Source organism: Mus caroli, unplaced genomic scaffold (genome assembly GCF_978045245.1).
Source record: "Mus caroli unplaced genomic scaffold, Mus_caroli_1 scaffold_13, whole genome shotgun sequence".
NCBI lineage: Eukaryota > Metazoa > Chordata > Mammalia > Rodentia > Muridae > Mus > Mus caroli.
The window spans coordinates 101,961,682-101,988,330 of NW_028227268.1; the positions used below are offsets into that span (position 1 = coordinate 101,961,682).

General features: G+C 39.6%; 2 protein-coding genes across 5 annotated transcripts in view; one reads left to right on the forward strand and one right to left on the reverse strand.

Annotated features, from left to right (window-relative positions):
- Nucleotides 1–11,225, reverse strand: part of Wdpcp (WD repeat containing planar cell polarity effector) — a 363,888-nt gene extending 352,663 nt beyond the window's left edge. For all 4 annotated transcript variants that reach the window (XM_021175454.3, XM_021175452.3, XM_029483315.2 and 1 more), the window contains exon 1: nucleotides 10,932–11,225. The gene's annotated coding sequence lies outside the window, so the exon portion shown is untranslated. The remainder of the gene's footprint in view (nucleotides 1–10,931) is intronic.
- A 204-nt stretch (nucleotides 11,226–11,429) lies between these two features.
- Nucleotides 11,430–26,064, forward strand: Mdh1 (malate dehydrogenase 1). Its single transcript, XM_021175456.3, has 9 exons — nucleotides 11,430–11,568; nucleotides 16,532–16,630; nucleotides 17,327–17,423; nucleotides 18,959–19,134; nucleotides 20,209–20,331; nucleotides 23,423–23,599; nucleotides 24,006–24,119; nucleotides 24,758–24,847; nucleotides 25,738–26,064. Exons 1-9 carry the CDS (start codon nucleotides 11,566–11,568, stop codon nucleotides 25,861–25,863), a joined length of 1,005 nt encoding a protein of 334 aa, XP_021031115.1. The 5' UTR covers nucleotides 11,430–11,565; the 3' UTR covers nucleotides 25,864–26,064.
- The last annotated feature ends 585 nt before the right edge of the window (nucleotides 26,065–26,649 follow it).

Genomic DNA, 26,649 nt, shown 5'->3' on the forward strand with positions numbered 1-26,649 from the left:
TATCACTGGTTATGAGAAAGCAACTCAACTTTTAAACTATCTCTCCTCATGATAAGGATAAATGTAACTGAAAATCTAACTCTCAAGAAAGCTGATTTACCTGACAACCAATTATCTCTATCCAGAAGCTATCCAGGACCCACCTCCATGTTCTTATTAGTATGCAAAAAATACATCATCTTGGAGATTAGAGGTGTGGGTGGAGCAGTCGGAGGGTGGATGGGGAGGGGCAGGGCAGGAAATGGAATATGGAGTGTAAAAAATGAATTACAAAGAAAATTAAATTAAAAAAGAAGAATTTTAGGACCTATGTACCATGAACTAAATATGCATTTCTTATTATGCCACATATCACACATAAATTAAATATCTATAGTTAATAGCTTTCTGGTAGTCAATTTATAATAATAAAGTCAAATTTTACAGCCAAAAAAGACAATATTCTTTCAGTATCCAAAAGTTAGAAGTTAGTCTCACAATTTTAACCATTCTTATTTTTCAAATAATGATAAACAAATGCTTTTTGAAAACCCAATGCAGATAGTTCTAACTATCTTGGTAACTTAACTCATTTTAGATGCATGTTTAGAATTTTTATATTTAATCCTACCTGGAGAGTAATTTCCACAATGGCATTTCCTGATGCTAAAACCCAGACTTCATGTCTCTAGAGTAATCTTGCCTTATAGTGGTTTTAACTTCAGTGAGTTTCTATTATCTTCTCAGCAGGCTGGCTGGCCTGGGCTTGTTGTAAATAGTTGGTTCAGTCAAGCAGCTTCTGAAATGTCAACACCCTTAGCCATTCACATATAATGTGAAAGGAAAGTATTGTGCTTTAACGTAAAGATGTATTTCCTCTTGTGAAATGTGCTCCCCTCCCCTCATCTGGCAAGTCAGCTTAAGGAAATGGGATAGGTTCATGTTCTCCACAGCAGAACTGCAAAGACAGCTCATCTCCTCCCTGTACAACTTGGAGATTGAATGTTTTATGTATGACAGAAAAAGTAACATATCATTAAAGGAGGCAAATATGCAAAACCTAATAGTCATATAACCACAAAGATTCCTCCAAACAGTTCTCACTTTTAATATTTAAAAAAAATATTTTTATGTTAAATAAAAATTTTCTAAGACCCTAGTATATCTAAAAGTTTGAACAAATACACTTGGTATAAAACAGCATTTTATCCAAATATCAAATATTACAGTGAGTATTTGAACAGCAAACACAAACATTCCTAATCCCAATCACAGACTTTGTTGTGAAATGTTAATGTATTTAAATTTTTTAATTATACATGGAATTAACTGAAATACTGTACTTTAAACAATTCATTATTAACATTTCACTCATATTAAAATAGTAAGAACGCAAACAAATGATACCAAAAGCAGGAAATTTTCAAAGACAAATTATGTTGTGGGAAGTCTGATATTGGCTTCTAAAAAATGTTAACTATAAAGAGTCTACAGTCTACACAAATATCCATGGAAGTGACTAATAGCTCTTTTAAGAAAAACAGTAAATAATAATGCCGGACTGACATAAAGACAAAAAGAAAATACTAGAATATATTTATACCTCTTAATCAGACTAAATTAGTTAGACAGATTTAATTGTCATGGTTTTACAATAATTTTAATGAATAAGGTATTAAATTCCTAAAAATCCTTGTCCTAGCATATCATTTAAAATAAAGTTAAATAAACATAGCAATTGGAGAAACTGCCCTCCACCCATTCCACTACATGGAAAGCCAAAAGATATTCCACAAAAATGATAAATAAGTAGTTTGTGGGATTTATTTTTGTTTTTTGCTTGTTTTGTTTTCTTTTGTTGTTTTTGGAGACACAGTCTCATTGTGTAGCCTTGGCCAGCCTGGGACTTGTTATGTAGAGACCTGGCTGCCCTTGAACTCACAGAAATCTGCCCACCTTGGCCTCCTGAGTGCTGGTATTAAGAGCTACACCATCACACTGTAGTGTTCTCAGTATCATAATTCTCTCAAACTGTGTCCTGCACATACATCTGAGAAGGCTGGAAACACAAAATACAAGAACTCTGGACAGGCCAACATCCCAGGCCTTTCTAGCCTGCTTTCCCAGGCAGCAGTGGCTACACCCACAGAGCAACACCAGAAAAAGTAGAAACATTTCCCAAAAAGCTGAGTTACTGGTGGAACCCTAAAATAAGGTCTGTGAACTTCTAAAAGTAGTTCAGATAGGGAGCCCAGACCCAGACATAATTACCTGAAATTCAAGACTAGCTTATCATTCATCAATTTTTCCTGTTCAGCAGTTTGTCTTCTCCTGGGTGTAACTTAAAGTTTTCAAGGCCTACCTTTAATGATGGTTGGTGCTTAAGCACTTTAACCTCCCATTGCCCACCAGAGGTAGTGGAAAAGAAAGGATGCAGAAGTGGACCTGTTTAGAAGTGGTTCTTTGGAGCAGATCCCATCTGCATTGTCAGAAAATCAGCAGTTCAGTTCCCAGGTCAGCAGCGGTAGCTCGCTCCACTTGCAAACACTTCACAGATATACCAGCTGTCCAGTTAGGTAGAGTTGGCATGGCAGCAGCAGTGGCATGACCTAGCAGAGACAGCTAAGCCTAGGCTGAATCAGCACGAGTCATCAGGCGCAATTACAACCAGGAAACATCTGCCTTGTCTCTCTCAGCAAAGTGAAGATCAGCAAAGATGTAGGACCAAGAATCATTTAGCTATACAAGCAAGCCAAGCTCAAGTCACCACTGTCTGTTCAGTCCTACTTACACTCCCTGCAAACATCACGTGTCCTCCACAGTTCTTGCCTCAGCATGTGAGTTTGTCTCAGCTAACATCACTCTACCAATCAGCCAGAGTCTGAGGAAGCAGCAAGAAGCTGCTAGCACATCACCAGAAGTTTTTTGGCCCATTTCTCTCTATACAGTTCTGACAAATGGAGCTTAACTATGCAATGTAAGGCAAATCAATACATGTTAGGAAAGGATTCTTCATCATGTGACCTTTCACATGCTTGCTTTAATAAAACATCCTTTCACCTGTATCTGCTTCAGTGAAACATTCCTTCATGTATTTGTCCCAGCAAAACACCACCCAAAACAACTGACTTTCCAAAGAACCCTTAAATATAATAAAAGCAACTTATAGCAAGCATATAACCAACATCAATTAAATGGAAAGAAACCTAAAGCAATTCCACTGAAATCGGGAACAACAGGCTGTCCACTCTCTCCACATCTAATCAAATAGTACTTGGAGTCTTAGCTAGAGCAGTAAGACAAATGAAGGAGATCAAGGGAATGCCAATTGGAAAGGAAGAAGTCACGTTATTTGCAGATGGTATGATAATATATATAAGTGACCCTAAAAATGCCATCAGGGACCTCCTGATAAAACACTTTCAGTGAAGTGGCTATAAATAATATTGACTCAAAAATATCAGTAGCCCTCCTATATGGACTGAGATAGAAATCAAGGAAGCAACACCTTTCACAATAGCCTCGAATAATATAAAATATCTTGGGGGTAACTCTAACCAAGTAGGGCTGGAGAGATGGCTCAGAGGTTAAGAGTACTGACTGTTCTTCCAAAGGTACTGAGTTCCATTCAACCACACGGTAGCTCACAACCATCTGAAATAAAGGATCCAATGTTCTTTTCTGGTGTGTCTGAAGACAGCAACAATGTACTCATATATATAAAGTAAATAAATCTTTAAAAACAAAAAACTACTAACCAAGCAAATGATGGAGCTATATGCTAAAAACTTCAAGTCTTTAGAGAAGGAAATTGAAGATGGAAAGATCTACCATGCTCATGAATCAGAAGTATTAACATCGTAAAAAATGGCCATTCTACCAAAAGCAACCTACAGATTCAAGGTAAAGTCCATCAAAATTCCAAGACAATTATTTACACACCTTTAATTGACAATTCTCAACTTCATTTTGAAAACAAAAAATCCAGGATAGCTAAAACGGATCCTGAACAATAAAAGAACTGCTTGAGGTACCACCATCCCTGATTTCAAGTTGTATTACACAGTAATAATAATAATGATGATGATAAACATAGTATTGGCATAAAAACAAACATGATTAATGAAACTGAACTGAAGACTCAGACATAAACCTTTAAGCCTTTTAATTTTTTTTTCCTTCAAACAGCCCACCACACCACATTAATAGCCCATCACATTGGGAGCCAACTGTAACTTTTAATTGATTTATTTTTTTCTTTATATTCACTGTTTTGTTTGTGTGTTCTCTGTGGGTTCTTCTCCTGCTTCCACAATATCTTCTCTGGTTCAGTTCAGCTTCTCCTGGCTCAAATATCACCAACTATCTTCTCTTCTCACTCTGCTCGACCCTATCTTCTGTCTCCTGAAACCTCTTCTCTGCTATTCCTTGAGGAAAAACTATAATCAAGATATATTGTATGAGAAAGTAATATATTGTAAAAAAAAAAAAAAAAATTAAAGGACATCCTATGAAACTAGCCTAAATGTCAGTGTTAGTGTCATGGAAGACAAAAAGGTCTGTTACAAATTACAGGCAATTAAAGAGATCTTATATCTAAATTCAATGAATGATCCTACATTCAGAGAAAATGCTAAGGTACATTACTGAGAAAACAGTCAGAATGTGAACATGAAGAGCGTATATGATACTGACTGTCAAGCTGATAGAATCTAAAATCACATAGCAGACAAACACTGAGATCTTCTAGACTGGGTTGAGACAGGAAGGGTATTATTCCATGAATTAACAGGAGAAAGCAAGATGACACCAGCATCCATCGCTCTCTACCTCCTGAGGATGCCATACAACCAGCTGTCCTATACCTCTCCTCTATGTCTTTCCTGCCACCATGGCCTCCAAACTGTAGCCAAAACCAGCTCTCCCTTCCTCAAGCTGTTTCTCCTCAGATATTTTGTCATGGCAAGTAAAACAGAATTCCCTGAATTTTATAACTATATGAAAGTTCCTTGTTATTAGAAAATCCATACTAAGTATGCACGTTCTCATATGCAGTGCACCTTAAAGAAATGAACAATATACTAAAGAGCCAAGTAACTTTTCCCGATTCATCAACAGCCAGCATCCTGAACTCTGATCTCATCTTCTGATCTTCCTTATTAGTTTACAAAATGTATACAAAATCTTGAATAAGACGGATTGCTACACCTTAGTTTACTGTGTTGGTATAACACAATACCTGAGGTTAGGCACTTTTTAAAGGTTTTATTTAGCTCATAGCTTTTGAGGCAAGAAGTCCAAGATTAGGTGACCATGTCTGGTGAAATCTTTATGATATACCCTAACAATAACAGCCACATGCCATGTATAGAAGCAGATCAGATCATAATTCCAGGAGACAATTTAAATGCCAAAGTCTCAACTGTTGAAATACCAAAGGGTCAGAATCTTTAAAGTCTAAACTCCCTAAATCACAATCTAAACAAATTAAACTCCAAATTGTTGAAATCATGGAGATCATGAAACCCACAATTTCTACTGTGGTGGAGGGCTACACTTAGGGTTGTATAGTTAAAGGTTAAGTTTGTCACAGCAATTTATCTGAACAATTTTTCCATTGTTAATAAAAGTCAGTTCAAATATTCTTCAAATATCAGAGGGGGCTTAAATAACTAGTTTTGTACCTTCTGTGTACACTAAGATCAAGTCATTAAAATAAAAATAACTGAAAAAATCTGAGAGCTATTAACTCATAAAAGCAACATTGTAATGAGCAGACATTTTATAATACCATTATGTTACAATCTGAAATTCCTCATGATGTATTTGTCTTTAATGACTAAACTTACCTCTCTTCACTTTCCTCTAGATTGCAATTTCCATGAAGAATAATGAGCTTGCTGTTCTTTCTACATTTTACCCTTAATAACAACGTTTGACCCTTAAATGGCTGGCCAATAAATTTGCTTTATAAATGAGTTGGAATCACTTTTTGAAACTATACTATGTAGTACACTACTACCATGTCAGCATTATATTCTACCATCTATGAAATGTAATTAATCTTTGCATAAATTCAAATAGTGTGGAAATAAAATGGTTCGAAGAGCTTTTTACAAGAGTTCTAATTCACCCGTGGTGGTCTGGATAGGAATGGCCCCATAGACTCATGTGTTAGAATGCTTGGTGACAGGGAGTGGCACTATCAGGAGGTGTGACCTTGTTGGAGGACGTCTGTCACAGTTAGGGCAGACTTTGAGGTTTCAAATGCTTACACTATGCCCAGTTTAGAACATAGTCTCTCCATGCTGCCTGCAGATTAAAACATAGAACTCTCAGCTCTGTCATCCCCAGCACCTAATTCTGCCATGCTTCCCACCACGACAATGGACGGAACCTCTTAAACTGTTAAGAGGTTCATGAAAGCTGCAAGAAGCTGTCAGACCACCACCAGAAGGGGGTTTTGGCGCACTTCTCTCTATGGGGTCACTACAAGTGGAGCTCAGCTACACATTGTAAGGCTAACCAATACATGTGTGTCATTATCAAAGAATCCTTCAAAATGCTTGCTTTAGCAAAACATCCTTTCACCTGTGTCTGCTTCAGAAAAGCACTCTTTCATGTGTTTGCCCAAGCAAAACACCATGTGACACAACTGACTTTCCAAAGAAACCATAAGTTTCCACTTGAGAGGCCCAGGATGCCTAGAGTAGGAAGAGCCAACATCGTCTATCAAAGATCTCAAAATTAGTGCTTCTTTAGTATTCCTACTAGATATTGTTACAATGGTACTTCAAATATTTTTAGCAATTTGAATTAAACATTTAAAAATGCTGATCTCCCCCCCCCCAAAAAAAAGTATGCACTTCAGCTGCTCATGTCCTAAAATTGAAACTCTATGGAGGTCAGCACATCTCTTGCACAAACATGCCACACAAACTTGTGAAGTATTTCATATTTCTACAGGGGTCAAAAAAGTTAGCTACACTTCCAAATCTAGCACAATGTTTGAATGTATATTGTCTGTTGCCTAACAAAAGAGAATGTTTACTTAGATCCTGAAACCACCTTTGCATGAAAATTCACAACTAACTGGAACGATAGGCTGTGCTACTCCAGAAGAGGCTCTCCAAGAAGGAATGGCACACAAACAGCCTCAAACCTAGTATAACAGCAAACGGGATTTACTCCACTAAACCACTGATAGTAGCAAACCTGCCAATTTACCCCACTAGACTAAAATTCCTCTAGTGCCACATACTATGTTACCTAATAAGTTAACATGATCCGTAATACTATAGCCCTTCATCCAGTTTACAAAGGACATCACACCCCCATCAACCTGCCTTTGAAAGTACGTTTATGCCCGTGGATCAGTGCTGCTATCCACTTTGACAGAGAAGTTTGTTTTTGTGGTGGCCAGTGGTGACTAGAGACTTACAACCTGTCATGGTATGGAAATGTATTTAATGACCAACCACAAATGGAAATGATTGACCTCACACACCTGTAAGTCAACCCTCACAACCCATACCTAACGCATCGTGTTTCTAAAAACAAAACAAAAGACATAGGAAGAAGCAGGACTAGTGGGCAAAGGAATTGCTGGAAATGAGAGGTTCAGATTGCTTAAGAAGACAGCACTAAAGTATTATTGTAATGTTTTCCTAACATTTTCAATGGAACTCCAAATGAGAAAGAAACAATAGGGTTTAAGGCAAATATTAGGCAACTTACAGTAAACTGCCTATAATTTACTGAATTATTTGACTATCTAAAGGTAATAAATTCTTTTCCAAGTCTAGGTTGTTTTGTTTTGTTTTTTTCCAGTTCCATCTCAGTCCACTAGCAAATACTTCACAAACATACCAGCAGTCCAGCTCAATAATGTCAGGATAGCAAACCCGAATCAGCAGTGGTGGCACTACCCAGCAGAAACAGCCAGGCCTCTGCCGAATTGGCACAAATCAGTGGGAGTGACCAGGGCCAGCAGGGATGCCAGGAGAATTCCTCTACTGTTCAAACCAAAGATTAGTGAAGACACAAGACCAAGAAGCATTGCAAAACTAGCTATGCAAGCCTCATCACTGTCCACTGAGTCCTATTTATACTCCCTCCAAACATCATGTGTCCTCCACAGGTCTTGTGTCAGCATGTGAGTGTGCAACAGCTGAGATCACTCTGCCAATTGGCCGAGTTCATGTAAGCTGCAAGAAGCTGTCAGACCACCACCAGAAGGGAGTTTTTGGTGCATTTCTCTCTATGGGGTCACTACAAGTGGAGCTCAGCTACACATTGTAAGGCTAACCAATACATGTGTGTCATTAGTAAAGAATCCTTCAAAATGCTTGCTCTAGCCAAACATCCTTTCACCTGTGTCTGCTTCAGAAAAACACTTTCATGTGTTTGCCCAAGCAAAACACCATGTGACACAACTAACTTTCCAAAGAAACCTTAAGTTTCCACTTCAAGATTCCTAAAGTCAATCTTGGGCCTCTACTCACACACACTTCCATACACACACACACACAAGGGATCTCCAGACACACATGCACTCACACATATGCAAACATTCACACATATGCAAACATGCACACATATACCACATACATGGGAGAAGAAAAAGAAGAAATGAACTTAAGCCAAGAAAGAATCCAAAGTGGGAAACTGTAAGAAGTGAATGTTGGCTAGTAAAAAGCCCAGCTTAGGCAAGTTAAGAAAGCTAAGGGCATCTGTCTCCAACCTCCATTACTGGTACAATCTGAACCTGATCAGTCTTATAAACAAACACATCATGACTGAAGCATGGATTCTTTTAAGATAGAAGACAATGGTTGAGGCAAAAATTGGGCTTCTTGGCTTTGTGAGGCCCCTTCCTGGTCAGTCAGCATTTCAGAAGTCATACATGCCATAGGAAACCCAATAGAAAAAAAAAAAAAAAAAAAAAAAAGGTTCCCTGAAGATAATCTAACTCTGAGGATAAGCTCTGCTCTGGGTGATGACTTTCTCCTACCAAATGTTGTGATAAAAACACTGACCAAAAGCAACTTGGGGGAGGAAAGGGTTTACTTCAGCGTACACGTCCATGACACACTTTATCACTAATGGAACCCAAGGCAGAAACTGAAGCAAAGACCATAGAAAAATTCTGCTTACTGGTTTGTTCAGATACCATATATTTGAACTCCTGTCTTGATTCCTTCAATGATGAACAATGACATAATGTGGACACATAAGCTAAAAAGACCCTTTCCTCCCCAAGTTACTGCAATAATAACCCTAAAACAGCCAGCAATAGTGGTGGCACATGCCTTTAATCCCAGAACTCGGGAGATTCTCTCCCTCCCAGTGACTCAAGTTTGTGTCAAACTGATGAAAACTAACCAGCCCACCAAAACAGAGCACTTCTTTCAACAATTACTCACCAGATCACCATGTTACCATTAGGAATTACAGAGTTTTGTTTCATGCTACAGTGATTCCTGAAAGGCAGTAACTAAAACTACTATCCTAAGGTCCCAGAGCAGATTAAAACAATCACTATCAAATCAGCTCCAACCCTTCTCTCTTCACTTGAAAATCCTGTAATCTCTCCCTCAACCATCAAGTGAAACTGGGGGCAAGTCATGCTATCTCTAGAGTGTGATATTTCCACATATGGTTCTTCAGTAGGAAGTAGTATAAATTAACAGAACTAATGCCTATTAGAAAACCAAGAAGAAACAGAAACTACAGAGACATGCCCTGGAATTTGAGAGTCCCTGACACAGAGGTAACATTTAGAAATGCAACCCACAAATGAACTAAATGTGGACAGAGACACAGGAAGCATTCCATTATAAAAAGATCAGTGCTCAAGAACAAAATTAAGGCATCAAATGAATAAAGTGATTCTAGGAGTCATTCAAGTACCCTACAGTCTATTGAAACCTAAATGCTATTGGACCCAGAAGTGGCTAGTTTTATGTCAACCAGACACAAGCTACAGTCAGTCTTAAGTTAAGAGGAATTCTCAATTGAAAAAAAAAAAAATGCTTCCACCATAAGATCGGGCTGTAGACAAGCCCATAGGGCATTTTCTTAATTACAGATTGATGGGGAAGAGCCCAGTCCATTATGGGTCTGCCATCTCTGGGCTGGTGGTCCTGGGTTCTATAAAGAAGCAGACTTAGCAAGCCATGAGGAACAAACTAATAAGCAGCACTCCTCCATGGTCCCTGCAACAGCTCATGCCCTCCATATTCCTACTTATACTGAGTTCCTCGAATGATGGGCCAAAACGTGGAAGAGTAGGCCAAATAAATCCTTTCCCCTAATCTGCTTTTGGTCATGGTGTTTCATCGCAGAAATAGAAGCCCTGACTAAGGTAGACCCTAAGGCATCATATTTCTCTCTCCAAATACTAAATCTTCCAAAAACAAAACTGAAGCCATCCACCATCCATTTAATAGTGACGGAAAATTCTGACGTTAGACCAAGAGCATATTCATTGGTCTGTTCCAAGGCACATGTTTTCGAATATCCGCACAACAAACGGAGAATACAGAAATTTTAAATGCAAGCCTCTTGAGTTGTTTTAGCTGCTAATATTTCGCCTGAAACAACCAGTGTCTCCCAACTTCCCCTGGAAGTAACAGGTTTCCAAAAAGAGAATGAGCAAAAAGTGTCAATATTCACAGTAGGCAAAGAAAATTAGATCCGTACACCACAAGTAAACACAAGGAAGGGGCTCACTCCACAAACAAAACTTTCTGACTTTACTTTGGAAAAGTTACACTGACTCAAACTGCAAGACACTCTTCCCTCCTGAAAACTGTGGCATCCACATGCTCCTGACACTAACAGGGGACTCCGGAGGTCGCCCACAACCACCGGCTTCGGATTCAGGATACAGGCATCAGTGCCGCACCCTGTTCTGACCCCCAGATAAAAACCCTTGGGGGCGAGCTCACCAGCCTGGGACGTGAGAATACAGCTCCACTAGCTCTTGGTCTGGAGAGCGCTCAGGTGAGGCTGCCTCGTCGCCTAGCAACGGTGAAGCTGCCCGTTCTTCCGCAATTCCTCCCGCCTCTGAGAGAGTTTTTAAAAGGTTTTGTTTCCGGGTCGAGCGGGCTTTAAGCAACGGAAGGTCTCTTAGCCGCCCTTGTTTAGTCTTGGGGGAGGATAGATTCTCGGTGGAGCGACGTGTGCTGTCGCTCAGGGGTCGTTTCTCCTCCCTCGAGTTAACGCCTCCTCTCCTGCCAATTGCTGAGCGCCATCAGGCAGGCGCCTCACTCAAAGCACCAACCCTCTGCTTGCTCACAGACGCGCTCCAATCACCGAGGCTCAGCCCCGGGACTACTTTGCAGCGAGGCGCGTAGGAAGAAGGGGTTTGGGGGAATTGTAGTTTAGCACTGTCAGAAATGCACGAAGGTGGGCGCCAGAGATCGCCGGAAGAACTACACTTCCCAGAAAGGGCCCGGTCTCCAGCCGAACCTTTGCGGGCCAGCCCCGCGTTCTCTCCCAGAGTCTGTTCCGCTGTAGAGGTGACCTGACTGCTGGAGACTGCCTTTGCAGGTGCAGAGATCGGCCTTGCAGTTTGCAATAATGGTGAGTGTGGGCTCCTGGAACCTGCAGCAGCTCCGGCCTCTCGGCCTCCTCCTGCGCTTGATGCGCTTAAAAAAGCAGTAATGCCGGGCGCTGTCCTCCGCGCGGTTTGCAAAATCCGACTCATTCTCACGACTGTCGCAGTAACCCAGAAACTGGAAAGGGGTTCGCTTTCGTTGGAGGTTCCTAAAAGGACTCTAGAGAAATCACTGTCCTTGGAGAGTCGGGTCTCAGCCCTTGCGCAGGAGGGACAAAATTTTCTCTTAAAGGATTTGTTGTGTGGGGTGAGATTTGATGGGAGGGGAAGAATTGGGTCCTAGCACTATTTTGCCTCTTAAGCTCTTGGAAAGAATAGGCCTCTGATGTTGAGGTAGTGCCCCAGGTTATGATCCCGGTTTTCAGGAGACATGTTTCCACCATATTTTATTTAAAAGAAAACAAATGTTACTGAAAACCTATTCTTGATCGCCGTTTGTAATGACAGGACTAGCATCGCTAATCAAACAGTGCCGATATTCTTTACTACTCTGTCATGAATTCTGAAGACCTCCTTGCAGATGTAACGCAACCATCTTGTTGAAGCTCTAGATCTATCTTGTCCTCAGCGGGCGGAGGGGGTGACGTGAAAGAGAGCTCTGACGTAGGACTAATCTTCATGCTGTTTGAAGGTGACATTTGCCACCAGACTGGAAATTGCTACGTACTTTGAAATTTACATTTTAAAAATATTTGTTGTCCTTTAATATCAAGATGGGAAATGTGAGATGAATTGGAAATTTTTGGATGAATTGGAAATTTCACAGAGCCCAAGGAGACATGTTTTCAAACAAGGACAAAAACTCCCTCAATCTCTATAAGAAACCCTAAGGGAATAATTACTAATTTCCAGTCATTATTGCCTAGTTATTTTGACACATAAGTAGTTATTTAAATTATGGCTTAAGCAGTCTCTGCCTTAATAATTTTAGTAATAAAGTGGCACTAGTTATCCAAGAACTTCAGACTTTAGGCTATTAGACCTATATGAAAACCTTTTTACAATCACCTTATCCCAAACCCCACTTTAAATACTAAAATTTAATTTGTTAAGACCCAGAATACGAGTTGCTCAAGGTCATAAGGTTTGCACCTAGGGTCTCTTGTTCTTCCCATTTACCAGAATTGTATGATGTGTTTGGCAAATCACTTCATAATCCCCTTTAGGAGATAAGCCCACAGAACCAGCAGGTAACATCTGATAGCTTTGTTACACGCCATTCAGAGTGTTGAAATTCTGACGTTAAAGGGGCATTTAGGGATTGTTTCATCTAATCTTAAAACAGCCTGTCCTGGTCCTTGATTTCCCAAGGTCAGAGAGATCCAGGGCCCCTAGTTAGAGTGTTGAGTTTGTTATGCACTAGATGGAACTGGCCTCACCCTTAGAAGGTCACATCTGGGTCAGAAGACATGAGTTGTTCCAGGTAGGAGAGTTCTGTGATGTTGCAGTCTCACATGATTCAGAACCATCTTGACTCCTGGGAAGAGGATGTAAGCAAATTGCTGCTTTAGAAAAGAACTGTCAGTTCCAGTCACTGTGGTGGTACATTGTCTTAAATCCCAGCTCTTGGGAGGCTCTGGGATTTCAAAACAAGCTTGGACTATATACTAAGTTCCAGGCCAGCCAGGGCTGCACAGGGAGACCCTGTCTCATAAAAAAAGAAAAAAAAAAAAAAAAGCTGTCTTTTTTTTTTTTTTTTGACAATTCAAAACCTTTTTAAAAGGAACTCTGTCATTGTCCATAGGGGAATCAGCTAAGGACACCTAGAGGAATCCGAATGATACATTGCAGAAAAATGTGCAAATAGAAAGTAAAAAGAGAATGCTATTCTGGGGAATAACAGAGGGAAAACTTAAAGCTTTACAACTAAACAATACATTCTCAAAACAGCCTGTAACCGCAGGAAGGTCATTAATGCCCCGCAAGAGAGAAGCCATTCCTTTTTGGGTGTTGGCAACATGCCCAGATATCTGAGCAGAGAATAGTAACCCCCACTGGCACTGTTACATTGTGTGTGACAAATCAGTGAGGCTCTCCTCCCCTCCTGCTTCTCAACTGCAGTATCTCAGGAAAGCAGGAGGAACCAAACTGGTGTTTCCTTTACCTACTTCATCATCAGACCTTCAAATATTAAGGTAACCCCTTAAACTGGAAGTCGCCAGGCACAGAAGGAAACTGCTAGGATAGACTTAACTGTTGATGCTTGGCCACAAGCTCTTCACTACAGGCTGGGATACTAGGAACACGTTTTTACTAAATGGCTACATAATACTCTCCTGACATCAGCTAGACTTTCTGGAAGGTTCAACTTTAAGAGGAGATTGGCACTTTCCCCACAGTTCTTACCCAGCTTCCTTCACATTGTTCAAGTTGAACTTGGGAGCTTTGGGCAGTGGTGATCTCTTGTTGTTTTGAGTCTCACAGTAACCCACACCGGCCTTGCTCTTAGAAATCTGACCTTCCTGTTCCCCTACCAGCCCTAGGATTGCCGCCACACGCCACACGTCACCATGCCTGGTGGCAGTGTGCTTTTGTTTTTGTTTTATCTTTTTTTTTTTTTTTTTGACTGCCCTTTAGCTTCACCCTTATGTTATTCATTTATATTACATAGCGTTTACATTGAAACCTGTATGAAGAGCACAAATTTTAGTCAAAGGAAAACTGCTCTGAGAAGAACCTCACACTCTAGCCTGAATGACAGATGTGTAGATAGATAACTGCTGGGGTTAAAGGTGTGTACACCACTGCCTGGCTGAAACACCTTCACTTTTAAAAAGCACATTCATTCAATCTCCTTCCAGTTGTGTGCATTTCAGTCTTTGTGGAAGCAGTACTTAGACAATGGAGCTACTTCTTAAGCAAGTATTTGAGTTCCAGCTGTGTGCCTGTTTTTATCTATCTGGTGGAATGTAACAGTGGCTAGAATTCAGATTGTAGGGAGATTGAGAAATAGGCAAAACCCAGAGAATAGGGGAACAGCCTCTCCCTTCTCGTTTCTTAACTTCAAAAGAAAGATAACAAGATGAAATACATACACAGGATTAAAGATGGGTCTATGATAGTAGTAGATCCTGGTAATATCTCAGAACGTAAGTCTTGTAAAGCTGTGTATAGCAGAAAATAACCACATAGAATAGTGTGTTCTATTCATACATGCAGTTTATTTTGGACATAGATACATGTTTTATTAAGTACATATTAATATAGATACATATTTTATTAAAGTTGGCTTATTTAGATATTAAATTTAATGTATCTAGAGATAGGGAAAAAATAGAAAAGAAACCTAGGTATCAAAGAGAATTTTTCTCCATAGATTTCTGAGGTTTTATCTTTTGGTTATATTTTTCTACTCCTATCCTGGTTATGTTTTTGAGGAAGAAATCCAAGTAAAATCTCCTATCATCAGATTTTATGGCAATACTCAGTGAATTTTCTGTTTTGACCTCTGGGAACCACGCTCCTGACTTTTGTCAGTTTCAGGCTGTCCGTCTTTCCGTCTTAGACAGATGAGTCACTAGGAGAGGCAGTTCTAAATAAAAAGAAATTAAATGTTTCTACACCAGTCCATTTAGTGGGCCATTTCTTCATGCAGAGAGGGACTGGGGTAGCCCAGAGTCCTACCAGTACTCAGCACTCTCAAGAAAGAGAACAATTTATTTTGGTTCTTTTTTTTTTTTTTAAACTCTCTGGGCTTAATTTAAATTTGTTTTCCATTACTCAGCGCTCATTTTGAATACAGTTGTTATTTTAGTCTGTGTCTTATTTAATTTAGTCTCTTAGCCTGTACAGCTGCTTCTTCCTGTTACATAACTATTGCATTTTCCCCCTATAGTTTCTCTTCCTTTTTAAAAAATTAGTTTTCTCTTGGAATCAGACTGTCAGGTATTGCCATTGTGATTTAGTACAGTGTTCAATACTAAAATTTATTATATTACAAATATTAGTAATTTTCTCACTTTTTTCCTCCTTGGAAAAAAAACAAAGGCTTAGACCAACGATGTGGCTCAGTGGGTAAAAGGAGCTTGCTGCCAAGTCTAACAACCTGAACTCAATCCCCAAGACCCACGTTATGGAAGGAAAAAACAACTCCCACAACTTGTGGCAAACTGTGTCACATGACACACACCATACACCTTAAATAAATTCAATTTTAAAAATAAAGCCTTAGGGCTGACTCAGTGGTTAAGAGCACTGACTCCTCTTCCAGAGGTCCTGAGTTAAATTTCTAGTAACCACATGGTGGTTCATGGCCATCTATAATGGGATCCGATGCGCTCTTCTGGTGTGCCTGAAGACAGTGACAATGTACTCGAATACATAAAATGAATAAATAAATCTTTTTAAAAAATAAAGGCTTAACATCGGGGATAACAGTGCACACCTTTGATGTCAGCACTCAGCGGGCAGAGACTGGTGAATCTCTGAGTTTAGGTACAGGGTTGTTTTGCTCTTGCGCAGTTAAGTCAAAGCAGGATTGTTTTACTCAACCTTTTTGTCTCACAGTAAAAGGAAATTGTTAGTCACTGCTACTTCTCTTCCTGGTGTGCCGGACTCCAGTGAGGTGGGAGTCAGGGATTTGCATGATAGGGGTCTGTGAGATTCTTCTAACCTGCCAGGACTTAAATCACATAAAACAGATACGACATTGTGGCAAAATGTCTCCCAAAGATGGACACAGTTACATACATAAATCCAGTTCTGCATTTTTTTAGTTATGCTCCCATTTAGTAAGAGTTAAGCATGCCACCAAAGGACACACTTCATAAGTTGCTTAGTTCATTTGTACATGCTGTCTTTACTAAAACCAAGCCTGTTCTTTTTCTAAGCAAGTCAAGAAGGGACTTTACAGTGTCATGTTCACTTTTAAAGCATGCATTGCCTTATTAAGGTAACATGTTAATAAACTGTGGGTCTTTTTCATTACAGTCTGAACCAATCAGAGTCCTCGTGACTGGAGCAGCTGGTCAAATTGCATATTCACTGTTGTACAGTATTGGAAATGGATCTGTCTTTGGGAAAGACCAGGTAGGGGCATGTCTGTAAACCTTGGCACTATAGTAGTAAAATGTTCTTAATAAGGTTCTGTATTTAGTGTCAAATAGTGGAGGAATAGGTAGCCCCATAAATGCAAAGAGTCCTTTGCTGTAAGTAGAGGCTAGGAAGATGTTTATAGGCCACCCTGTGGGCACTGAAAACCACCTGCAATCAGGTCTTCCACCTGGTGCATTTCTGTAGCTTTGTGTGACTGGCTAGCAGGCAACAATCAGTGTGTCACTCACTAATGAGAGTAACTCTTGGGGAGGGGCCTTTGAGAAAGTTGTACAATCTGTCCTTTGTTTCTAATCTTGGTGTTTTGAGCCCAAATAATCAGATGTGAAATCTACACCACAGGAAACAGGCACCCGGAATTCTAACAAGTCTGATATGTATACTAAAATCCTTTTCTAAAGTCTTTGTTCATTTTTTTCTCTCGACCTACAGATAATTGAATTTTCTCTTCATGTCAGATATCGTAGTCATCTATAGTTAGCTATTTATAAAGAGAATCATACCTGCAGCTACTAAGCAAGCTATGGCAACTCTCTTCCATAATTATGACTAATTAGTGGGAACTAAATATATACAAACAAAAATAGGGTGGGACTTTGTGTGAGAAAGAATGCAGTACCCACCCCGACCTTCACCATAACCACATTCCCCACTGTCCTTGCTCTTTGGCAGCCCATCATTCTTGTGCTGTTGGACATCACCCCCATGATGGGTGTTCTGGACGGTGTCCTGATGGAACTGCAAGACTGTGCCCTTCCCCTTCTGCAGGGTGAGTTGCGAAGTCAAAAAAAAAAAAAAAAAACAGATGGTATAGCACTTCATAGCTTACTAAAGGTGGATTGTTTTAAAGATTTTTATTAAAGATTGTCAGAAATTGTTTCACAAAAGTGTGTTGTTTTTGTTGTTGTTGTTGTTTGAACTACACTACTGTTTTTAACACAAATATCAAGAAAAATAAGTTCAAAAGCAAGAAGCAATCAGTGGCAAGTCAAGGGCTTGTTTTCCCTCATGCCTACATATAATTTATAATACTAATTAAATATAGTATGCTCAAGGATCTTACATCCAGGCTGTTTGCATTGTGCTGTTATTTGAAGTCTATTTAGAAGTAACAGTAGGACCTTATAACAGACTATTTTCCATTCCAAGCGGTGTTCTCCAGGTCATGTGCTGCTTTGGGCACTAGCTGTTCCTTGTATATTTCCTCTTCCATTTGCCAAGCACAGGTTTGAGATGGGTAAACTGTCCTTAAACTGCCCAGCTTGAGGGAAAGCATGAACTAACTCCGTGTCCAGTCAGACATTTCCTAGAAGAGCGACTCTCCAGGTCACTTGTTGGGTGGCTCCTGTTTGTGCCAGCCTTTCTGTGGCTCCTTTTCCTTACAGCCCTTTCCAAGGCAGTCCCTCTGCTGCATTTTCTATTTACAGCCCTTTTTCTGCTGTGTCCTCTGTCACTAATGGCCCAGTGTTTCCTCAGACTGCTGTAAATGTGGCAGCAAAGGGAAAGCGTGACAGAAAAGGGACCCAGATAGTTTTTTTTCCCTACATTCCTCTATTTGGGGTCTCAGCAACCTGACTGAGATGGGTTTATTAGCCTAAAACTTTACAGATAGAAATGCTGACTTTCAGCTATGGCCTTTTTAATACGTTCAAAGGAAAACAACATTGCATGTTCCTTGATCAAAAAACAAATTATATATTTATCAGATTGACACTGGGTTCTAGTTGAACTCTAGACCAACCTCCCTATCTTATCAGAGTGGCACTAATTCCCTTATGCCTTAGTTTCTTCATCTGTGAAATGTGAAGATTACATTTGATAGAATACAATCCTTTGCATTATCCCTATTAGAGTATGCCCTGGTAAACATTATTTTTTCAATTGGTATCTTAAATCTTGGAATAATTACAATCTAAAGATTAGGTGAGTCAGTTTTTCTTTTGTTTTATCCATGGAGATATATGCATGTATATAATAGATATTCATAGATAGAGATATAGATATGTAGATAGATATGTAAAAAACAAATGCTGCATCATATCTAATTATGTAAGTGATAAAAGCATAAAGCTATTTTAACTGAGGTAATTATTGATATAAAAATACAAAATAATTATTGACTTTCTGCTGTGTTCTTAGGGGTCATTGAGTGTATTATCTTTAGGCTTCTGAAAAGTGCATCAATGTGAACTATGAAAATAAACATTTGGCACAGTTTAAAAAAAATAAGTAGATTCAATATGAAAGGGGAAACTTCAACTTGGTCATTTAAGTAGCACTGTGTGTTGTTTGCCATGCCCATAGATGTCATTGCAACAGACAAAGAAGAGATTGCCTTCAAAGACCTGGATGTGGCTGTCCTAGTGGGCTCCATGCCAAGAAGGGAAGGCATGGAGAGGAAGGACCTGCTGAAAGCCAATGTGAAAATCTTCAAATCCCAGGGCACAGCCTTGGAGAAATACGCCAAGAAATCAGTTAAGGTGAGTCGCAGCAGATTTCATGGGGTTGTTTTCTTACTTGTATTTCAGACTTCTGCTTTTGATGTTTAAATGCCAGAACTGCTTGTATTAGTTTATAGTTCTATACCAAGGTCAGCAAGTACAGATAGACATGGAGGGAAAAGACAGCTTTCTTGTACTGCTTGCTAGGTGCTTGTTGAGACCTTCAGGGTCATTTGTGTGTTCTGGAAGGCAACTGCTGAGTGCTTTCTGTCAGTCACTGCAGACACAGCTTCTGCATTCATGGAATTGTTACAGGCTGTTTCATGACTTCCTCTTCTGTCTCTGTAGCTATTTATATTCATTCTAAGTTTGTCTTCATGTTCCAAAGCCATTCTTCATAAGTGACCTGGATATAATATTTCATTGTTGCCTATATTTTTGTTTACTGTACATTTCATTTTAAATAGTTAACTTTCCTCTGTAATCATTAACAAGGACTAAGAATGATTAGGGATGCACAGGTCTCTTGGTAAGAGATTACAGAGGTGCTCAGATGTAAAATTCTGGCTGCCTGGACTTGGGGTTCTATTTACATGATAATTCTACCTCTACAGAAAAGGAGGGGTAGCTTCTGCTGAGGAAAATCCTCACAGATGGATACTCAGAGGCAAAAGAGATATGTGTATGTATGTTTGATTCACTAGATGGAAAGGAGTTGTGAAGATAATCTGTATTTTACCAAGTAGCCCAGGTAATTCGTAGGATTAAGCCAGTTTAAGAAACGCTTAATTCTCCAAAAAATTGGTTTCCTAACAAAAAAAAAAAAAAAAACCAACAACAACAAAAAAAACACTTTAAAAAAGGAAACTCTTTTTTTCAATCAAACTCTAAGATGAAGCTTTAGATTTCTTGCTTTTTTTGTATCAAATAGATGGATGATCTGTCTCTGTCTCCATAGTGAAACATAAAGATATGTCTCCCTTAGGTCCTTTTATTGCCAGCTGGAAACTGACTTGTATATCATAGAAATCTGATATAAACGCCCTGTTAGGCATCTTTAGTCCAGTTGTATGACAGGTATCAGTGTGTGCTCTGTGCCTCCCACCCATCTAGGTCATTGTTGTGGGAAACCCAGCCAATACGAACTGCCTGACAGCCTCCAAGTCAGCGCCATCGATCCCCAAGGAGAATTTCAGTTGCCTGACTCGCTTGGACCACAACCGAGCAAAATCTCAAGTAAGAAAAATGGCTTTTAAATTTTAAAATTTTCAGCTTTGAAACCTTTTTATTTTACTCTTAAAATAATTAAACTTTGGTTTGTACATTTGTTGGTTTTGTTGAGCAGGGAACTATTCTATTGTTTTTTGTTTGTTTTTTTTTAATTAAAAGTTAAGAAGTCTAACATTTTAGAAGTTAAGGAGTTGGCCTTCCTCCTTAGTTTTATCTTCAACTAAGCAATTGTGAACCAATTGTAATATATATATTTAGCTTCATATATGTATATATACACACACACACATACATATATATCCAATTATAATTCACTACAGTTGCCAATGTTGTTTCACTATAGTAGTTATTTACAAATGAAATAACACATGAAACATAATTTAGCTTAGTGATATCATAGATTGTAGAACAAAAGACTTGAGTTGTGTATGTTTATGCTTCATTTTTCTCTGCAGTGAATTTTGTATTTAGTATTCAATTTTAATGTTTTAAAATGTTTTGTGTAATTATTAAAATCATGTCACTCCTTATTTCTTGGAGGCATAGATTTAGATGTCAAAGGAACCAGTGACTCGGAGATTAGCAGTAGCTTTTCAAGATGTTGGGAGCTAAGCTACACATGTAGGCCAGCTTCTGTGGCTCTGTTAAGTTAGATGAAGCTGGAGTTCTCGAGCACAGTGCTTCTGTCCTTTTCTCTAGCACTGTTTTGTCTACTCTGCTTCAGCCACAGACCATTGCTTCTGGAGAGTTCTGTAGAGCTGCACTACCTACCATGTTAGCTTTAAGAAAACTATACCTTAAACAGAAAAAGATATGCATTTAAAGTTTAAAAAAAAAATTCATTGCCCTAGACTGAGAGTTAATTCTTTCAGCTCTGGAATATCCAATGAGAGAAAATAATTTGTTAAGTTTCCTGCAAGTTTTGTGCTTTATATGGGTTTTAATTCTCGTGGTGACGGGAGGAGGCGTTTAATTTGCTTGTTTTACAGAAAAGATACATGAGACTTTAAGCGATCAGGGAACCTGCCCAAAGTCATAGAGGAAGTAATGCTGGACCTACTAGATTCACAGAGTACAAACTCAAGCCTTGTGTATGCTCTGTTCAGTAGTATTAAGTAAACTAAATACATTTTACTAGCTCATGATGTTACTACATAATAAAACATAGTAGAAATTCACTGCTATTATCATTGTTTTTATTATTAAGAGAGATATAGCCTAAAGTTGAAAGAGCCATACAGTAAATATCTTCTTCAACACTCCAGTTAACTTAGTTATTAAATATCTGTGAGATGCTTTAGGCTATAAGTAGTAGTAGTCACATAGTGGCTGGAAAGGGAGAGATTCGACTGGGACCCAGGTTAGGCATGAGGGGCAGTGTAGGCGAAGAAAACTTGACAGCAGTTGTCGATGTGGGCTGACCAGTGAGTCCTCATTTAACTCCTGCAGAGAATGTGGTGAGAGGACTCTGGCAAGCTGCTCCATGGTCTTCCCAAGGCAGACGTTGGACACTTCTGCTTCCCAAATCTCACAGAGTGGCACTTTGTCCTAGTGCTTGAAATGGTTTTCCTTGTTGGGGCAAAAGTCATAAATGAACCAAGAGCGAAGTTTTGCTGGTGCATCCCTTTGGGCACAGTCTGTTCCTCACAGGCCTGGCTAGGCAGTTTCGTTGTTTCTGTGTGTCAGTCTGGCACAGTGAGAGCTGTCAGAGTCTTTGAAGAAGCATTTTCTTCCTCTTATAGAAGTTGTTATCCAAATGAGAAGTAATTAAACCCAAAATAAAATTTTCTTACAGGAATCATGACAAGTCCTCCATGATTTGTTCAAAAATTTAAAAGCTTTAATTACCAGTGACTGATTTGTCACCTACTGAACTCTGTGTATGTGAAAACCAATGCTAGATGTATGCATGCATGATCTATATGTACATACAAGATGATTTGCATAATATATATGTACATACAAGATGATTTGACAGAGCTGCTGCTGGGAGGCGGGGGGAATTAGGGCTGGAGAATTAGTCAAAAAGTTAACACATCTATTTGACAAACTTGAAAGTTTGCCTAAGGAAGCAAGAAATATTATCCTTTGTATGTATTAATTTCACCCTGGTTCTGACATGATTTACAATCAGAAGCAGCACCTGCTAGACACAGAATACCTGTGCTTTGTTAACTCAAGAGATCAAAGGAATAAGAGACCATAAGCAACATAAACAAAGGAAGGGAACCTCGGGGGCCTGCAGTGAGGAGGGGCCTGCAGTGAGGACACGTCTAGAGGCAGTTGGTCGTCACTATTTTTGAGGAGTAAAAGCTGATATTCAAGGGATCGAGAGTTCTAAAGTTCTTAGTACACTCTGGTTTTTACCCAAAGTATTAGTATAACTATTCATAAATGTGTTAAATATTTTCTTATAAAAAGACTGTGAGAGCAGATTTTGTATAGCTATAGGCTGATGCAAATGTTCTGAGTGTTTACAGCATGCTGAGTTCATTATGATCTCTGTCTTCAATGCACTTCAGCTAGAATATTTTCAGCTTCTGCTGAGTTTATCAGAATGACCATTCTGTCATTGTGTTACATCACAAGACTTAGTCCTCAAATCCATAAAACTGGGGCAGCCACAGTTTGATGATGTAAGTCCCTTCTAATAGCTACACCTCTAAGTATAATTAAAAACTAATAACACAAATTTCATCAGGTTAGGATAAGTACATCTAACGTGTCTGACCACAGTGATAAGGTGGCAGCCCACGAAGAACAAACAAAGCTCATAGTTATGTGTTAGCATCTGCTCACCTGTCGGTCAGTGTTTTATACTTGGTAAACATGCCGTGCTAATAATCTAATCATAAATTACAGGGTGCTCTTAGATACATTACACTGTAAAGTTTCTGGTTCATAGTTGCTGACATCATTAAGTGTTTTAGGATCTTGCTGAGCAATAACATTTGCCCTTTTCCAAGTCCGTGTAGCTTGTATTTGCTTAATGTTTCAGAAGGCTCTTTACCTTTACTTAAGGGCGTCTGACAAATGAGGTACAAAGTGCAATAAAAATCAGTTGCCTAACTGATAGGATTGTTTTGCATTGAACTAGATTGCTCTTAAACTCGGTGTAACCGCTGATGATGTAAAGAATGTCATTATCTGGGGAAATCATTCATCAACCCAGTATCCAGATGTCAATCATGCCAAGGTGAAACTGCAAGGAAAGGAAGTCGGTGTGTATGAAGCCCTAAAAGACGACAGCTGGCTGAAGGGAGAGTTCATTACGGTAAGAAGGATGTGAACCCTCTGAGCAGCCAGCAGAGACACACAGCACACTGCTGAGCTGAGTGTCTGCCAGGGCCTTGTGGGACCCTCAAGGACAGCTGCTGTTTCACTCTAATATATTCTTTTGGAGTGTGCAAAAAGATGGTTATCATTGTCTGATGTGACCTGATCTATGACAGTTGAGAGTCTCCAAGTCAGAAAAACAGAGCCATCTACTTCTGTTTATACCAAAATCTGCTTCTCTGTATTTAGTGTCACATGTTCTATAGGAATTTCTACCTTTCCAAAAAGGTAGAATTAGGATAGTAAGATTAACGTTGGAGGGACCTCTTTCAGCCATGCTTGCAGTGGTGATGAGGATTTGGCTGGCATGCTCAGGTACCACTGTCTCTCTGTGCCCCACCCAGACTGTGCAACAGCGAGGTGCTGCTGTCATCAAGGCTCGGAAGCTGTCCAGTGCAATGTCTGCTGCGAAAGCCATCGCAGACCACATCAGAGACATCTGGTTTGGAACCCCAGAGGTGAGGGTTCTCATTTGTACTGGTCTTTCTTTCTGGATTGAAAAACTGCAATTAAGCCAGTTGGGTTCATTTCTTAGCTCGCATGCCTGCTAGCCAAGGGGCCCCCAAATGTTACTTAACCTTTCCTAAGCTGTGCTGTCAACTGTCCCATGATGTTTATCATAGAAGATTTTAGGAGTTAAAGGCCATTCTTTTTAAAATCAGTATTGGGCCATTATATTCTCAATTATAAAACAAGGATGGTGTTTGGGGCTAGAGATGGCTCAGCAGTTAAGAGTGGTTGTTTTGCTTGCAGAAGAGCCAATTTATTCCCAGCATCCATGTCAGGCAGCTCACACCCACCTATAATCACAGCTCCAAGAGACCTGTACATACATGTGCATGCACAGATAGACATAGACACATAAAGAAATAAATTGTTTAATCTTTAAAACATGAAAAAAGTGAGTGTGAAGCTGTGCCCTATCTTACATGATCTGGAAGTGTAGATGAAGTGATATCTGTGACCCAGGGTGGCTGCTGAGTCCTCACAAACAGCAGTTATGCACAGTCAAGGAAGTCATGTTTTCAATGTAGTAGGTTGTTAGTTGATTGTGTAAACCAATCCCTGTAAGCTATGATAATGTAAACTTTTTCAGGGAGAGTTCGTGTCGATGGGCGTTATCTCTGATGGCAACTCCTATGGTGTCCCTGATGACCTGCTCTACTCATTCCCTGTCGTGATCAAGGTGGGGTAACATGGAAGAGGCATACATACATATACACACATATGATACTAAATATGTGTGGATATGTATAGTGTACATGTATATAATATTTTTAGAATATATATAGATATCCCTTCCTAATGCTTAGTCTTTCATTCAATACTGAAACTAATCTGGAAAGCAAGATTTAACTCCTAGTACCAGATACTTTGCTAGTACAGAACTCTGTATTGTACCCATAAATAGAGTTTAATTTCCTCACGAACGCATAGTGCTCAGCATTATTGTTTATTGTGATCATAGTATGGTTCACTATAACTTTCTGTGGATTTCTTTGAACACTCAATGCATTTCAAACTCAAGTGTCATGATATTTGTCACTTTGGGACTGACCTGAGGGAATGAAGAAGTCGTAGGCATATTCAGAAAGCGGGGACTGGGTGGGTCAGGCACTGTGAATATCCTAGAAACTCAGAGCTGACCAGGAGGCAGAGCACTAATGGTTTCTGGAGAGAAGCTGCCGTTGATCTAGCTGACACTCTGCACACACTGTCAGTATCACACCAGGACTAGGGAAGCCTTGCCTCCCCATGAGTCTGAAGCACCGGAGTGCTTGACATGGTGGTGCTCACGTTATTCGTGCCTGTTCATCCAGGGCATACTCACTCCCCACATGGAAGGGCTGCTAGTGTGTATAGGCCCTGCGTTCTGGAAGAGCTCTTTCCTAGTATGCAGGAGACCCTGGCTGGATTTCATCCTGAGGATGATTTTTAAAAGTGGACTCCAATTTAGAGTCAGGCTTTAAAACAGGCGTGCTTTGAGTTACCATTTTAAGCTAGGCTGTCCCTGCTGGTCCCTGCTGAAAAGCCACTGTCACTTCAGCTGAAGCTCTCGCCCTTGTCCCCTGACAGAATAAGACCTGGAAGTTTGTTGAAGGCCTCCCCATTAATGACTTCTCCCGTGAAAAGATGGACCTGACAGCAAAGGAGCTGACCGAGGAAAAGGAGACGGCTTTTGAGTTTCTCTCCTCTGCGTGACTAGACACTCGTTTTGACATCAGCAGACAGCCGAAGGCTGAGGAATCAAAATGTCGTCTTTGAGCCTAGTACCAAACAGTAATAATGCTACATTCAAATTGTGAACAGCAAAATATTTTAAATAGTGTGTGCTTTATGATTTGTGAAAGTCTATCATGTTGTTAGTGCTGCAATCTAAATAAAAGTATATTCAAGTGAAAATCATGTTTTGCTCATAATTTGATTTTAAAATTAGCTGTAAGAAGGTTGCAGATAATCTATCTTCCTTATATTCTATAGCAGAATAATGAAGTCATTAATATTTAATAGCCAATAATACCACACTATTAATGTTTGTAAGCTTAGATTATTAGAAACATGAAACTATGTTTTTGAGGCCGTCTGGTTTCCATGAGAACACATGCATCGTCTTTGTGTGTTTTGTGCATTACTCAGTGCAATAAATAGTACCATAATCTCAAAAGCTGGCTGTAATACGCTTGGTGGATATTCAAATACTTGTTGGTTAGACTTGCTGTTTACCTGTACTAGTAAATATTATCTATATTGAAGCTCATACAGTGTTGGCCTATACCTCACAAAACCCTGCATTCAATCCTCAACCACTCAGAACTAAGCACAGTGGCGCGTGCCTGAAATCCCAGCACTCAGGAAGGGCAAAAGCCAGAGTCATCCTAGGCTACATAGTAACTTCATGGCCAATATAGGATTCGTGAAACCCTGTCTTTAAAAATTGTTTTTCTTAATAATAAAATGACCTATTTCACCAGCTCTAATAGGATCTGG

Bases quoted from the DNA above. Each gene is read 5' to 3' on its own strand.
- Mdh1 (XM_021175456.3), top strand. The intron at 17,424-18,958 runs GTGAGTTGCGAA...CCATGCCCATAG, and splicing joins TGCCCTTCCCCTTCTGCAGG to ATGTCATTGCAACAGACAAA. The intron at 23,600-24,005 runs GTAAGAAGGATG...TGCCCCACCCAG, and splicing joins TGAAGGGAGAGTTCATTACG to ACTGTGCAACAGCGAGGTGC.